General features: G+C 37.5%; 1 protein-coding gene across 1 annotated transcript in view; it reads right to left on the reverse strand.

Annotated features, from left to right (window-relative positions):
* Window positions 1–240: 240 nt before the first annotated feature.
* The window catches only part of ABCA12 (ATP binding cassette subfamily A member 12), a 213,383-nt gene continuing 201,189 nt past the window's right edge, over window positions 241–12,434 (reverse strand). Inside the window, exons 50-53 of the mRNA XM_005574203.5 lie at window positions 12,337–12,429; window positions 6,930–7,035; window positions 3,513–3,650; window positions 241–2,067 (exon numbers count right to left, since the gene is read on the reverse strand). Coding sequence (XP_005574260.3) covers window positions 1,960–2,067; window positions 3,513–3,650; window positions 6,930–7,035; window positions 12,337–12,429 — 445 coding nt within the window. The 3' untranslated portion in view covers window positions 241–1,959. The remainder of the gene's footprint in view (window positions 2,068–3,512; window positions 3,651–6,929; window positions 7,036–12,336; window positions 12,430–12,434) is intronic.

The raw sequence follows: 12,434 nt of genomic DNA on the forward strand, positions 1-12,434 counted from the left end.
AGGGACCGTCCACAGCATGGCTACACAGTGAGTGAATATGCAAAAAGTGTTTGAATACTCATAGTTTTAAATGTCTGTTCAACCACTTCTGTTTCTCACTGGGCTTCCATCTGTTTCAGTACTTAGCCTTCTGCCATCTCACTGGTTCCACCTTTCTCCATGTCCCTTCTTTTCTTTTGCTTCCTTTCCTACCAATTGCTCAGAAACAAGCAGACAACCAGCCAACCACAGCAAAGACAATGAACAGCAAACAAATTCCTTTTATTCTTTCATGGAACTCGGCTATTTATTTTGTCACTTGGGACCCTGGAGACACCCACGGTCTCAGAGTTATACCTTCTACTCCAAAAGGCGTGTCTATATATTATATTCAGCAAAGACATTTTGCATCCTGAAAGAAACTGTGTTACCATCTGTTAATGTACATACATATATATATATAGTTAGTCTGGATATATTACAAATGATGATGCATGCTCTGACAGAAAAGTAGGAGGTTGGGAAGAACAACAAAGTATATAGTATTAGAACAGCGGACCAGATTTAAAATGAGAAAGCCGGGCAGTCTGACTTCTCTGAGAAAGTATGACATTTCTGAAGCCTGTTAGCTAGGTAAAAAGTGGGGGGGGGGGGAAGCACTCCCAGCAGGAGAACAGCATGTGCAAAGGTCTGGACATGGGGAAGACTGTGGAGCATTGGAAAGAGTGGGAAGGGGCCAGCATGGCTAGATCCCAAAGGGCCAAAGAGAAAGATGGGGATGAGGGTGGAGAGGTCAACAGGGGCCAGATCAAGTGAAACTTTGCAGGTCACATGACTCCCATTTTTAGGTTCCTGTCTCTTCCCTAACAAATGAAATGAGAGCATGAATGAGTTTTTCTAAACTTTGAGTTTATTGGTTTTTGAAACACAGTCATGCCAAAGCTGACAAACTTGTATAGATACACACCCACACATACACACACACACACACACGGTACCTAAAGCACCTTTCCCCAGGGCCATGTCACTTGCCATTATTAAGAAGTCTATCCTATAGCCATATACACGATTCTAGATCACCCAGATAATTAGCTGGAAATTATCTTCATATTCATTTTCCCTCCACAGGAATGTTTCCTGAAGAGAAACCCCAAATATGAGGGTTTCTGAAAGAGCTTTAAAAAATGTTGCCTGCCAGCAGCGCATGGATTCTCTTTTCAGGGTTTGTATCTACCCAGCTGACACAGCCATTCCCCCCTCCCTTCCTCCCAGAGCAAGTGACTTCTTGTTCCACCCTACAGCTTACTACTGGCAAGGCATGGCAGGAGTGAATCTAGGTTCCGTTTACCACCAGGGTAAATTGCCCTCTCTATCGCATCCTTATGGAAAGGCACTTTTTCGGGTTCAGCACGTCCCCATGCATTCACAGGTACCGAAAGTGACATACACATACATTGTAAACATTGTGCCCACTGCTCTGCAAATGTTCATTTGGCCCTTAGCAGTTTACACATCACAGCAGATTCATGTATTCATGATGATGTTCATTCTGTTGTTTTCTGGAAATAAATTATGTTGTTTACTTGCCCGGTGGCACCTGCCACAAACCATCTGACTTTTCTTCTCCACTCTTGTTTTTCAACTACCAATATCCATGCCTTTTAAGCTGCCTTTTTATTGAAAGTAATAAATTAAGATACTCATCTTGAGGTGGCTTCACCTTTGCATAAGAATCATCAGCATATACATTAGCATGCTCACAGTGTGGAGTATACAGGAATTCATTTCAGTAGCAACAATACTCACTGACCTTAGAAGGAAAAATTTCCTTTTATATTTACTTGTTAGTCTAACACAGTTGTAACTTTCCGTACAGTATAATACTTTAAAATGCAGATATCTTGTGGAAGTGTATCTTCTGCGGCTTTGCTTCAAAATGAAGCCATTGGTCCTATGCTGAGATTGAGTTTGCTGGAAGTGTTAAGACTCCATCTGGTCATCTTGTGAGTCAACACTTATAGTGGAACCTTGGCTGCTGGTATCAGCAGTTTCATAGGACTTCTGGTCTTTGGCAAAGTTGATGAAAACCTGATTTTTCAGGGAAAATAAAGCCATTAGTGCCTGGTAAGCCAAAGGAAGAAAGAAAGTTAATTCATTCTCGTTCTCGTTCTCGTTCTCGTTCTCGTTCTCGTTCTCGTTCTCATTCTCATTCTCATTCTCTCTCTCTCTCTCTCTCTCTCTCTCTCTCTCTCTCCCCTTCCTTGCTCCTAGTGCAAGCGTGTATATACGTGTGGGCAGGCCCCTATAAAATCCAAATCCTAGTTTTACAAAACTAGATTTTATAGGGGCCTGCTACACGTATATACACGCTTGCACCAGGAGTCCTTTCAGATAATCAAATTTAACTGGGGCTTGAAAATAGCACCTATATCTATGACCATATTTATGACTATGATTTTATTTATAATCATGTCAATCTTAAGCCATAGTTGACTATCTGTAGCCACATTTCTGCATTCATATGACCTACATCAATATCTCTATCAGGTATAAACAAGGAGCCCAGCCCTATGCCCTTATTGAATGATTGTGTAGAAATGTTGAGAGAAATTTCACTAGTCTCAAGAGTTAATGCATTAAGATAAAATTTGTATAGAAAGCCCATGTTAACACTGTGTTCAGTAAGCCAATTACTTAACAGGCAGATCTTTGTTTAAAGTCGTTAAATCTATTAGTCATAGTTTCACCCAAAAACTATCGAGAGTCTGTTTTTTGCCATGGTGCTTGTAGTTGGTTATAAGTCGAAGACTAAGTCTTCATTTTTGGCAAAGTCATGATTGTCTAAAGCCCCCGTTAAAATGCCTAAAGCCCCACAAGAAAAGTTGTCCATCAAATCCAGCACCGTATACTGACCTTTAAAGGCCTTACTTTCAGACCTACTCCAATGACAGATACAATCAAACTTTCTATATGTCATGTTGGTTGAGCTGTGTAAAATTAAGACAGTACAGAAGTGATAAAGGATGACCTAATAAGTCTCTAGTTATTGAATGCAAATGTAATTAAGACAGATGATGTAAGGGAATGGAAAGGATTCTGCATTTACCACTTTAATTGCCTGAATTTAACAGATCTAAAGGTCTGGCACCAAATTCTAATTACCCTATCCAACCCTAATCCAGGAAGTCAATCAATAGAAATGTTCTTGAAGAAACCTACCATGGAAGAAGGAAGGAAAGTGTCAGCAGCTGTTTGTTATGTATGTGAAAATAGTGGGTATTTTTTCTTTATGGATACATATAACTTTATGGATACAGATGTCTTATCAAATGGAAAAGTTAATGTCTTTCACATCTTTTTTAGAAGATCCCCAAGTTAAGTTAGAAATTGATTAGGCTCTTTGCTAAGTTTTTCAGGTGCAAGATTAGATATTAATTCAATTAAAAACAAATTGAATGTCATTAAAAAGAACCAGAATGCATAATAATATTAATATGTGACGTTGCACACATGGATCATGGTATATATCTTACCTCTTCCAGAGTGGTCTGACTCACTAAGAAATTTGTAATATTTAAAGCAGTCTTGTTGGTTTCCAGCAGATCAAAAATGTTTGCGACTCCTCCTGCTGTGACTGGTACATGATACTCTAGCATGCTGAGGTGCTGATCCTGTGGGAACCAAAGGAAAAAAAATTATTTTGCAATGTCTGGCAATATTGACATGACTAGACATAACTTTACCAAGAGTTCAGGAAAATGCTGAAGTTCATTCCACTGAAAATGATGCTACAGTATAAATAACGAGTATATTTTGAAACTAACAGCTTGCAAAGATGAGATGAAAGTTTTGTGAATGTCAAAGAGAAAACAAAGGTAAAAGTTCATGAAAACTCCAAAGCATTCTATATTCATGTGAAGTTATACAGTCATTATAATCTTGCCTGGAAAAGAATCTGTGGAATGGTATTTCACATGTCACATTATGCTCAGCTCACATAAGCTTTCTCTGTGCTCAATCTTAAGAAATTTCATTTTTGTGTTAGAATTGTTCTAAAACGTTAAAAAAATTAGCGGTTCCATTGATACTGGCTAAAGACAGTAGACTTCAAAAGCATTGAACCTCCTTCAAATGACAGTTCATCCTTTTCCCAAATCACCCTAAACTTCTTTTCAGTTTCTTTATTTTGGTCACCAGTATCACCATCTACTTAGTTTAATCCATTCTTGTTGCCTTGGAGTATCTTTAACAATTTGCATTTCTGGATATTTAATCAGTTACCAGGTCTTATTTATTCTTTCCTTTAAAATACCTCTCAAACTTAACCTTTCCTCTCTATTTGCACCACCAATAGGCTTAACTTGATGCTTATTACTCCACATCTTAGTTACTGCAACAACCTCTTCAGAACCCCAGAAACACTGTACACTTACTTTCTTGCACAAAGCAGCTGGGACAATCTTTGCTGATACTTGTTTCATCAGGATATTTTCTTATTCCAGAATCTACCCCTGTGACCTCAATGAATCAGATCATGACCGTGTATTTCAGACCCTTCTCCTCCCGCTTTGTGCATTGCTTAGCGTCTCCCATCGACATGTAGTTGCATTATATCTGTTCTTACAATCGGGCCATCTTGCCTACTTTTGCCCTCAGATTGTTGTTTTGGCTATTTTCCTTCTAGACATCTAGAAACCACCACAGATTTGTAGAGAATGGTCTGCTAGGGAGAAATCAGACTTTTTATTTATCACTGCATTTGCCTTGTATAGCCCTGGTCCCGTGAGGAACAGACGGGGGAGAATGTAATTTCATCACTCAGTGAAACAACACAGATTTCAACCCAGAAATCCACTAAAAGAGAAAGCATTACTACCAACACAATTTGTGCAAGAAAGATGTCCTTTTACTTTTAAATTTGATTTAAATTTAGATAATAGAAAATGAGCTTTGATAAGAATCCTGAAAGCTAGGCCCAGTGTGGTGGCTCACAGCTGTAATCCCAGTGCTTTGGGAGACCAAGGCAGAGAGATTGCTTGAGGCCAGGAGTTCAAGACCAGCCTGGGCAACATCGTGAGATTCTGTCTCTACAAAAAATACAAAACTTAGCGGGGCATGGTGGCACATGCCTATATGCTTAGCTACTTGAGAGGCAGAGGCAGAAGGAGTCCTTGAGCCCAGGAGTTCAAGGCCGCCGTGAGCTATGATTACGCCACTGGACAACATAGCAAGCCTGGACAACATAGCAAGACCCTGTGTCTTAATTTTTTTTTTTTTTAAGAATTAGGAAAGCTATTATTTCCTAGAGATGTTAGCCAAACTTGGGGAGGCTGAGGCAAAGGTATTTTATGAAGATAAAATAATTGTTTTTTAAATGCAGTTTATTTTCTCTAAAATCACTTCAAATTAACATCGTGTCTTATAATTTATGGACACTTTATCATTTAATTCTCACATCAGTTTTGTGAAGTAGATGTTATTATAGTAGTACTCCCTTATTTGTGGTTTTGATTTCTATGGTTTGTTACCTGTGATCAACCAAGTCCTAAAACTATGAAATGGAAAAACATAAAAATAAACAATTTATAAGTTTTAAATTGCATGCCTTTCTGAGTAGTGTGAACTAATTTTGCACCACCCCATCTGGCATGTGAGTCATTCCTTTGTCCAGCATATCTATGTTGTGTAAGCTACCTGCCTGTTTCTATATAAGAAAAAGCATAGTGTATACCAGATTTGGTACTATCTATAGTTTTAGTCTTCCACTGGAAGTCTTGAAATGTATCACCCGTGAATAGTGGGACACTCCTGTATTCCTATTTACAAATGAGAAAAAGAGGCCCTGAGATTAATGTCTTGCTCACATGGGCACAGTTGGGCCTCAGCCCTAGTCTTTCCAATTTCTTTTTATCATTCCACATCCCATTACCTTTCACATCTGATTTCCTTTCAAAAACAATCATTTGAAATCATCATCTTCTACAAATTGCCTGTATATCAAAGATGTAATAATAACTTTTCCTGTCAAGTACATTTATTTTAATTAAGTATGGGCTATGTTAGGTAATATGCATATATCTATGTGTGTCCATCCCATGCCTATGCATATGTGAGATGACATCAACTGTACAATATTTCATCTAGTGTAGAACTTGAGGACTTGATTTCTACTCAGTCCTGCTCCAACTTTTATGGGCTTATCTTTCAAATGAGGGGGACAAACCAGATAATCATTCTGGAACTCTGTAGCTTTTTGGGTTTTTTTCCTAAGAAGAAATGACCTTGGTCATATAATACCTGTCATCGCTCAGTTCCGTAATATATATAATGAGTAGATTAGCAAGGTATACAACTTGAAAATGAATACAATATGATCATAAATCCTTTGTGAGGAAGAAACAAAAGTACATGTATGTGAAAGGACTGTGTTAACTTTAAATAAATACAAAAATATATAATTAATTGAAGATGCTATTTGTTCATACTCAGTATGCTTTGGCATATTTTACGCATCTTGAACTAATCTATATATTAAGATTAATAATAAAGCTGTAGTCAACTTGGAAATCACAAATATTGCTATGACATTACCATCAAAACTAGTCAAGATCATCAGGCAAGATAATCACTTATATGGTTGGTTTTTGTTTTCTGTTTTTAGATAGTCTCGCTTTGTCGCCCAGGCTGGAGTGCAGTGGCATGATCTTGACTCACTGCAACCTCCGCCTCCCAGTTTCAAGCAAGTCTGCTGCCTCAGCCTCCCGAGCAGCTGGGATTACAGGTGTGTGCCACCACGCCCAGCTAATTTTTGTATTGTTTGTAGAGACGGGGTTTCACCTTGTTGGCCAGGCTGGTCTTGACCTCCTGACCTCAAGTGATCACCCGCCTCGGCCTCCCAAAGTGCTGGGATTACAGGCATGAGCCACCGCACCCAGCCATCAATCACTTACTTTTAAGTATGTTTTTGGAAAGTGCAGCTGCATGAACTTCGTGAGGCTCTCCATGGTCACTTTGTTATTCTTCAAGTGAACTTTGACAGTAAATCCTCGTCCAAACCTAGAAAGAAAAAGTGCAAAATATGGTATGAGTTACATTTTGCTGAAATAGCTCCTCTGGAATTCTAGATAATGAAACAGGACCCAAGCCAACCATTATAGCCCCTTTTCTTTATATAAAGACTGTCATTTTGCCATAAAAGTTCAGGACATGTTGCAAACTGGAAATAGTGCACTGCTATGATTTTTTATTTCTACCTCTATATAAAATCAGAGTCTTTGGACAAAAATTGAGTTGAAAAGAAAACATAAAATCTTGGCTTTCTATGATATTCATGAATTTGCAATGGATGTCAATTTCTGCAGTTAAATACTTTCCTTTTTTTCTTCTTAGAGTATAGTAATAATAATAAACACAAAAAAAGAAGAATGTGCAGGTTTGTTTCATAGGTATACATCGGCCATGGTGGTTTGCTGTACTCAATTAAGTATTTCTCCTAATACCAATTTCTCCTAATACCAATTAGGTATTTCTCCAATGCTATCCCTCCCCTAGCCCCCCACCCCCCAACAGGCCCCGGTGTATGATGTTCCCCTGCCTGTGTCCATATGTTCTCATTGTTCAGCTCCCACTTATGAGTGAGAACATGTGATATTTGGTTTTCTGTTCCTGTGTTAGTTTGCTGAGAATGATGGTTTCCAGCTTTATCCATATCCCTGCAAAGGACATGAACTCATCCTTTTTATGTGGCACATATACACCATAGTATTCCATAGTATTCCGTGTTGTATATGTGCCACATTTTCTTTATTTAATCTATAATTGATGGGTATTTGGGCTGGTTCCAAGTCTTTGCTATTGTGAACAGTGCTGCAGTAAATACACATGTGCCTGTGTCTATAATAGAATGATTTATAATCCTTTGGGTATATACCCAGTAATGGGATTGCTGGGTCAAATGGTATTTCTGGTTCTACATCTTTGAGGAATCACCACACTGTCTTCCACAATGGTTGAACTAATTTATACTCCCACCAACAGTGCAAAAGTGTTCCTGTTTCTCCACATCCTCTCCAGAATCTGTTGTTTCCTGACTTTTTAATGATCACCATTCTAACTGGCATGAGATGGTATATCATGGTGGCTTTGATTTGCATTTCTCTAATGGCCAGTGATGATGAGCTGTTTGTCATGTTTGTTGGCGCATAAATGTCTTCTTTTGAGAAGTGTCTGTTCATCTCCTTCACCCACTTTTTGATGGGGTTTGGTTTTTTCTTGTAAATTTAAGTTCTTTGTAGATTCTGGATATTAGCCCTTTGTCAGATGGATAGATTGCAAAAATTTTCTCCCATTATATAGGTTGCCTGTTCACTCTGATGATAGTTTCTTTTGCTGTGCAGAAGTTCTTTAGTTTAATTGTATCCCATTTGTCTATTTTGGCTTTTGTTGCCATTGCTTTTGGTGTTTTAGTCATGAAGACTTTGCCCTTGCCTATGTCCTGAATGGTATTGCCTAGATTTTCTTCTAGGGTTTTTATGGTTTTATGTCTTATGTTTAAGTCTTTAATCCATGTCAAGTTAATTTTTGTATAAGGTGTAAGGAAGGGGTCCAATTTCAGTTTTCTGCATATGGCTAGCCAGTTTTCCCAACACCGTTTATTAAATAGGGAATCTTTTCCCCATTGCTTGTTTTGGTCAGGGTTGTCAAAGATCATATGGTTGTAGATGTGTGGCATTATTGCTGAGGCCTCCGTTCTGTTCCATTGGCCTATATCTGTTTTGGTACCAGTACCATGCTGTTTTGGTTACTGTAGTCTTATAGTATAGTTTGAAGTCAGGTAGCGTGATGCCTCCAGTTTCATTCTTTTTGCTCAGGATTGTCTTGGCTATACGGGCTCTTTTTTTGGTTCCAGATGAAATTTAAAGTAGTTTTTTTCTAATTCTGTGAAGAAAGGCAATGGTAGCTTGATGAGGATAGCACTCAATCTATAAATTACTTTGGGCAGTATGGTCATTTTCATGATATTGATTCTTCATATCCCTGAGCATAAAATGTTTTTGCATTTGTTTGTGTCCTCTCTTATTTCATTGAGCAGTGGTTTGTAGTTCCTTTTGACGAGGTCCTTCACATCCCTTGTAAGTTGGATTCCTGGGTATTTTATTCTCTTTATAGCAATTGTGAATGGGAGTTCATTCATGATTTGGTTCTCTGTTTGTCTATTATTGGTGTATAGAAGTGCTTGTGATTTTTGCACATTGGTTTTGTATCTTGAGACTTTGCTGAAGTTGCTTATCAGCTTAAGGGGATCTTGGACTGAGACAATGGGGTTTTCTAAATATACAGTCATGTCACCTGCAAACAGAGACAATTTGACTTCCTCTCTTCCTATTTGAATACCCTTTATTTCTTTCTCTTGCCTGATTGCTCTGACCAGAACTTCCAATACTATGTTGAATAGGAGTGGTGAGAGAGGGCATCCTTGTCTTGTGCTGGTTTTCAAAGGGAATGCTTCCAGATTTTGCCCATTTGGCATGATATTGGCTGTCGGTTTGTTATAAATAGCTCTCATTATTTTGAGATACATTCCATCAATACCTGGTTTATTGAGAGTTTTTAGCAAGAAAGGGTGTTGAATTTTATTGAAGGCTTATTCTGCATCTATTGAGATAATCATGTGGTTTTTGTCATTGGTTCTGTTTATGTGATGGATTACATTTATTGATTTGCATATGTTGAACCAGCCTTGCATCTCAGAGATGAAGCCCACTTGATCATGGTGGATAAGCTTTTTGATGTTATGCTGGATTCGGTTTGCCAGTATTTTATTGAGGATTTTTCCATTGATGTTCATCAGGGATACTGGCCTGAAATTTTCTTTTTTTGTTGTGTCTCTGCCAAGTTTTGGTATTAGGATGATGCTGGACTTGTAAAACAATTTAGGGAGGAGTCCCTCTTTTTCTATTGATTGGAATAGTTTCAGAAGGAATGGTACCAGCTCCTCTTTGTACCTCTGGTAGAATTAAGCTGTGAAATCTGTCTGGTCCTGGGCTTTTTTTGGTTGGTAAGCTATTAATTACTACCTCAATTTCAGAACTTTTTATTGGTCTATTCAGGTATTTGACTTCTTCCTGGTTTAGTCTTGGGAGGGTGTATGTGTTCAGGAATTTATCCATCTTTTCTAGATTTTCTAGTTTATTTTTGTAGAAGTGTTTATAGTATTCTCTGCTGGTAGTTTGTATTTCTGTAGGATCAGTGGTGATCTCCCCTTTATCATTTTTTATTGTGTCTGTTTGATTCTTCTCTTTTCTTCTTTATTAGTCTGGCTAGCCGTCCATTTTGGTAATCTTCAAAAAACCAGCTCCTCAATTCATTGATTTTTTGAAAGGTTTTTCAAGTCTCTCTCTCCTTCAGTTCTGCACTGATCTTAGTTATTTCTTATATTCTGGTAGCTTTTGAACTTGTTTTCTTTTGCTTCTCTAGTTATTTTAATTGATATGTTAGGGTGTTGATTTTAGATCTTTCCCACTTTCTCCTGTGGTCATTTAGTGCTATAAATTTCCCTCTAAACACTGCTTTAGCTGTGTCCCAGGGATTCTGGTATGTTGTATCTTTGTTCTCATTGGTTTCAAATAACTTATTTAGTTTTGCCTTAATTTCATTATTTAGCCAGTAGTCATTCAGGAGCAGGTTGTTCAGTTTCCATGTCATTGTGTGGTTTTGAGTGAGTTTCTTAAATTTGATTGCATTGTGGTCTGAGGGGCTGTTTGTTATGATTTCTGTTCTTATGCATTTGTTGAGAAGTGTTTTACTTCCAATTATGTGGTCCATTTTAGAATAGTGATGTGGTGCTGAGAAGAATGTATATTCTGTTGATTTCGGGGGGAGAGTTCTATAGATGTCTATTAGGTCCACTTGGTCGAGAGCTGACTTCATGTCCTGAATATCCTTGTTAATTTTCTGTCTCATTGATCTAATATTGACAGTGGGGTGTTAAAATCTTCCACTGTGATTGTGTGGGAGTCTAAGTCTCTTTGTAGATCTCTAAGAACTTGCTTTATGAATCTAGGTGCTCCTGTATTGGGTGCATATATATTTAGGATAGTTAGCTCTTCTTGTTGCATTGATCCCTTTACTATTAGGTAAGGACCTTCTTTGTCTCTTTTGGTCTTTGTTGGTTTAAAGTCTATTTTATCAGAGACTAGGATTGCAACCCCTGCCTTTTTTTTTTTTTTGCTTTTCATTTGCTTGGTAACTATTCCTCCATCGCTTTATTTTGAGCCTATGTGTGTCTCTGAACATGAGATGGGTCTCCTGAGTATAGCACACTGATGGGTCTTAACTCTTTATCCAATTTGGCAGTCTGTTTTATTGACAGTCTTTTAATTGGGGCATTTAGCCCGTTTACATTTAAGGTTAATATTGTTATGTGTGAATTTGATCCTGTCATTATGATGCTAGCTGGTTATTTTGCCCGTCAGTTGATGCAGTTTCTTCATAGTGGCGATGGTCTTTACAATACACTTGTAAAGTTAAATGCATTCTAATTTAAAGTAAGTGAGGTCTTGATAAGCAGGTCATTGGAGATTTGGTGTCATCAATAAAAATTAATGTTTGGGGTTTTAAAAATAAATATTAAATCAATGTGCTAGCTAACTGTTTGCACCAAGAATCGAATTTATAAAGAAGTCACAACAGACTCTCTAGGAGCAACATAATGCCTCTTTCATCCTTTTTTCCTTATCTTGGTTAATACTATCTTGCAAGAAAGTCAACTTGTTATAGAGAAAAGCATAAAATATTCTGAATGTTGGAGATTAACATGGATATGTATAAATGCATATACACTCTGGTGTATATGAACTATTAAATTTGATAGTAGTATGATATTTATGCACATTTCTCCAATGTACTCTTGATTAAAAGGTTTTGAATGTGGTATGAATGTTAGGTAGCTTACTGAAAGACTGTGCAAATGGCAAATGAACATGCTAGATACAATCTATGCCTTCATTTACTTGTCAAGGTCTAATTTATTATTGGGTAAACTCTAGAACTTCCACCTGAGAGTATTTTGGTTGTGTATTATTATTTTTTTTTCAGTTTTGGCCTTCTAAATTTATGCATTAACTAAAATACATTTATGAGTTAAATTTATAAGTTAACTAAAATATTTAAGGAAAAATTCATCAAATTCCCAATAAAATAATTTAAATTTAAGGTGAGTCAATGACTAGCTTCCAAATATTATATTGTCCATTCTAGTTTTACTACTCAGGCTGCTGAGATAATCCTTGAATCTGAGTGAGCACCATTAGACTGATGACCCAACACTCTCTGTTAGACAATGCATTTGTTCTTCACCTGCTCTTTATGTGCTGCAAAGATCCAATACATTGGAACTTTCCATTCACCATAATGGCCAACCTGGTACAGAGAGCTTCACATTCTTCCATGCTAAA

This window comes from Macaca fascicularis, chromosome 12 (genome assembly GCF_037993035.2).
Source record: "Macaca fascicularis isolate 582-1 chromosome 12, T2T-MFA8v1.1".
Lineage (NCBI taxonomy): Eukaryota > Metazoa > Chordata > Mammalia > Primates > Cercopithecidae > Macaca > Macaca fascicularis.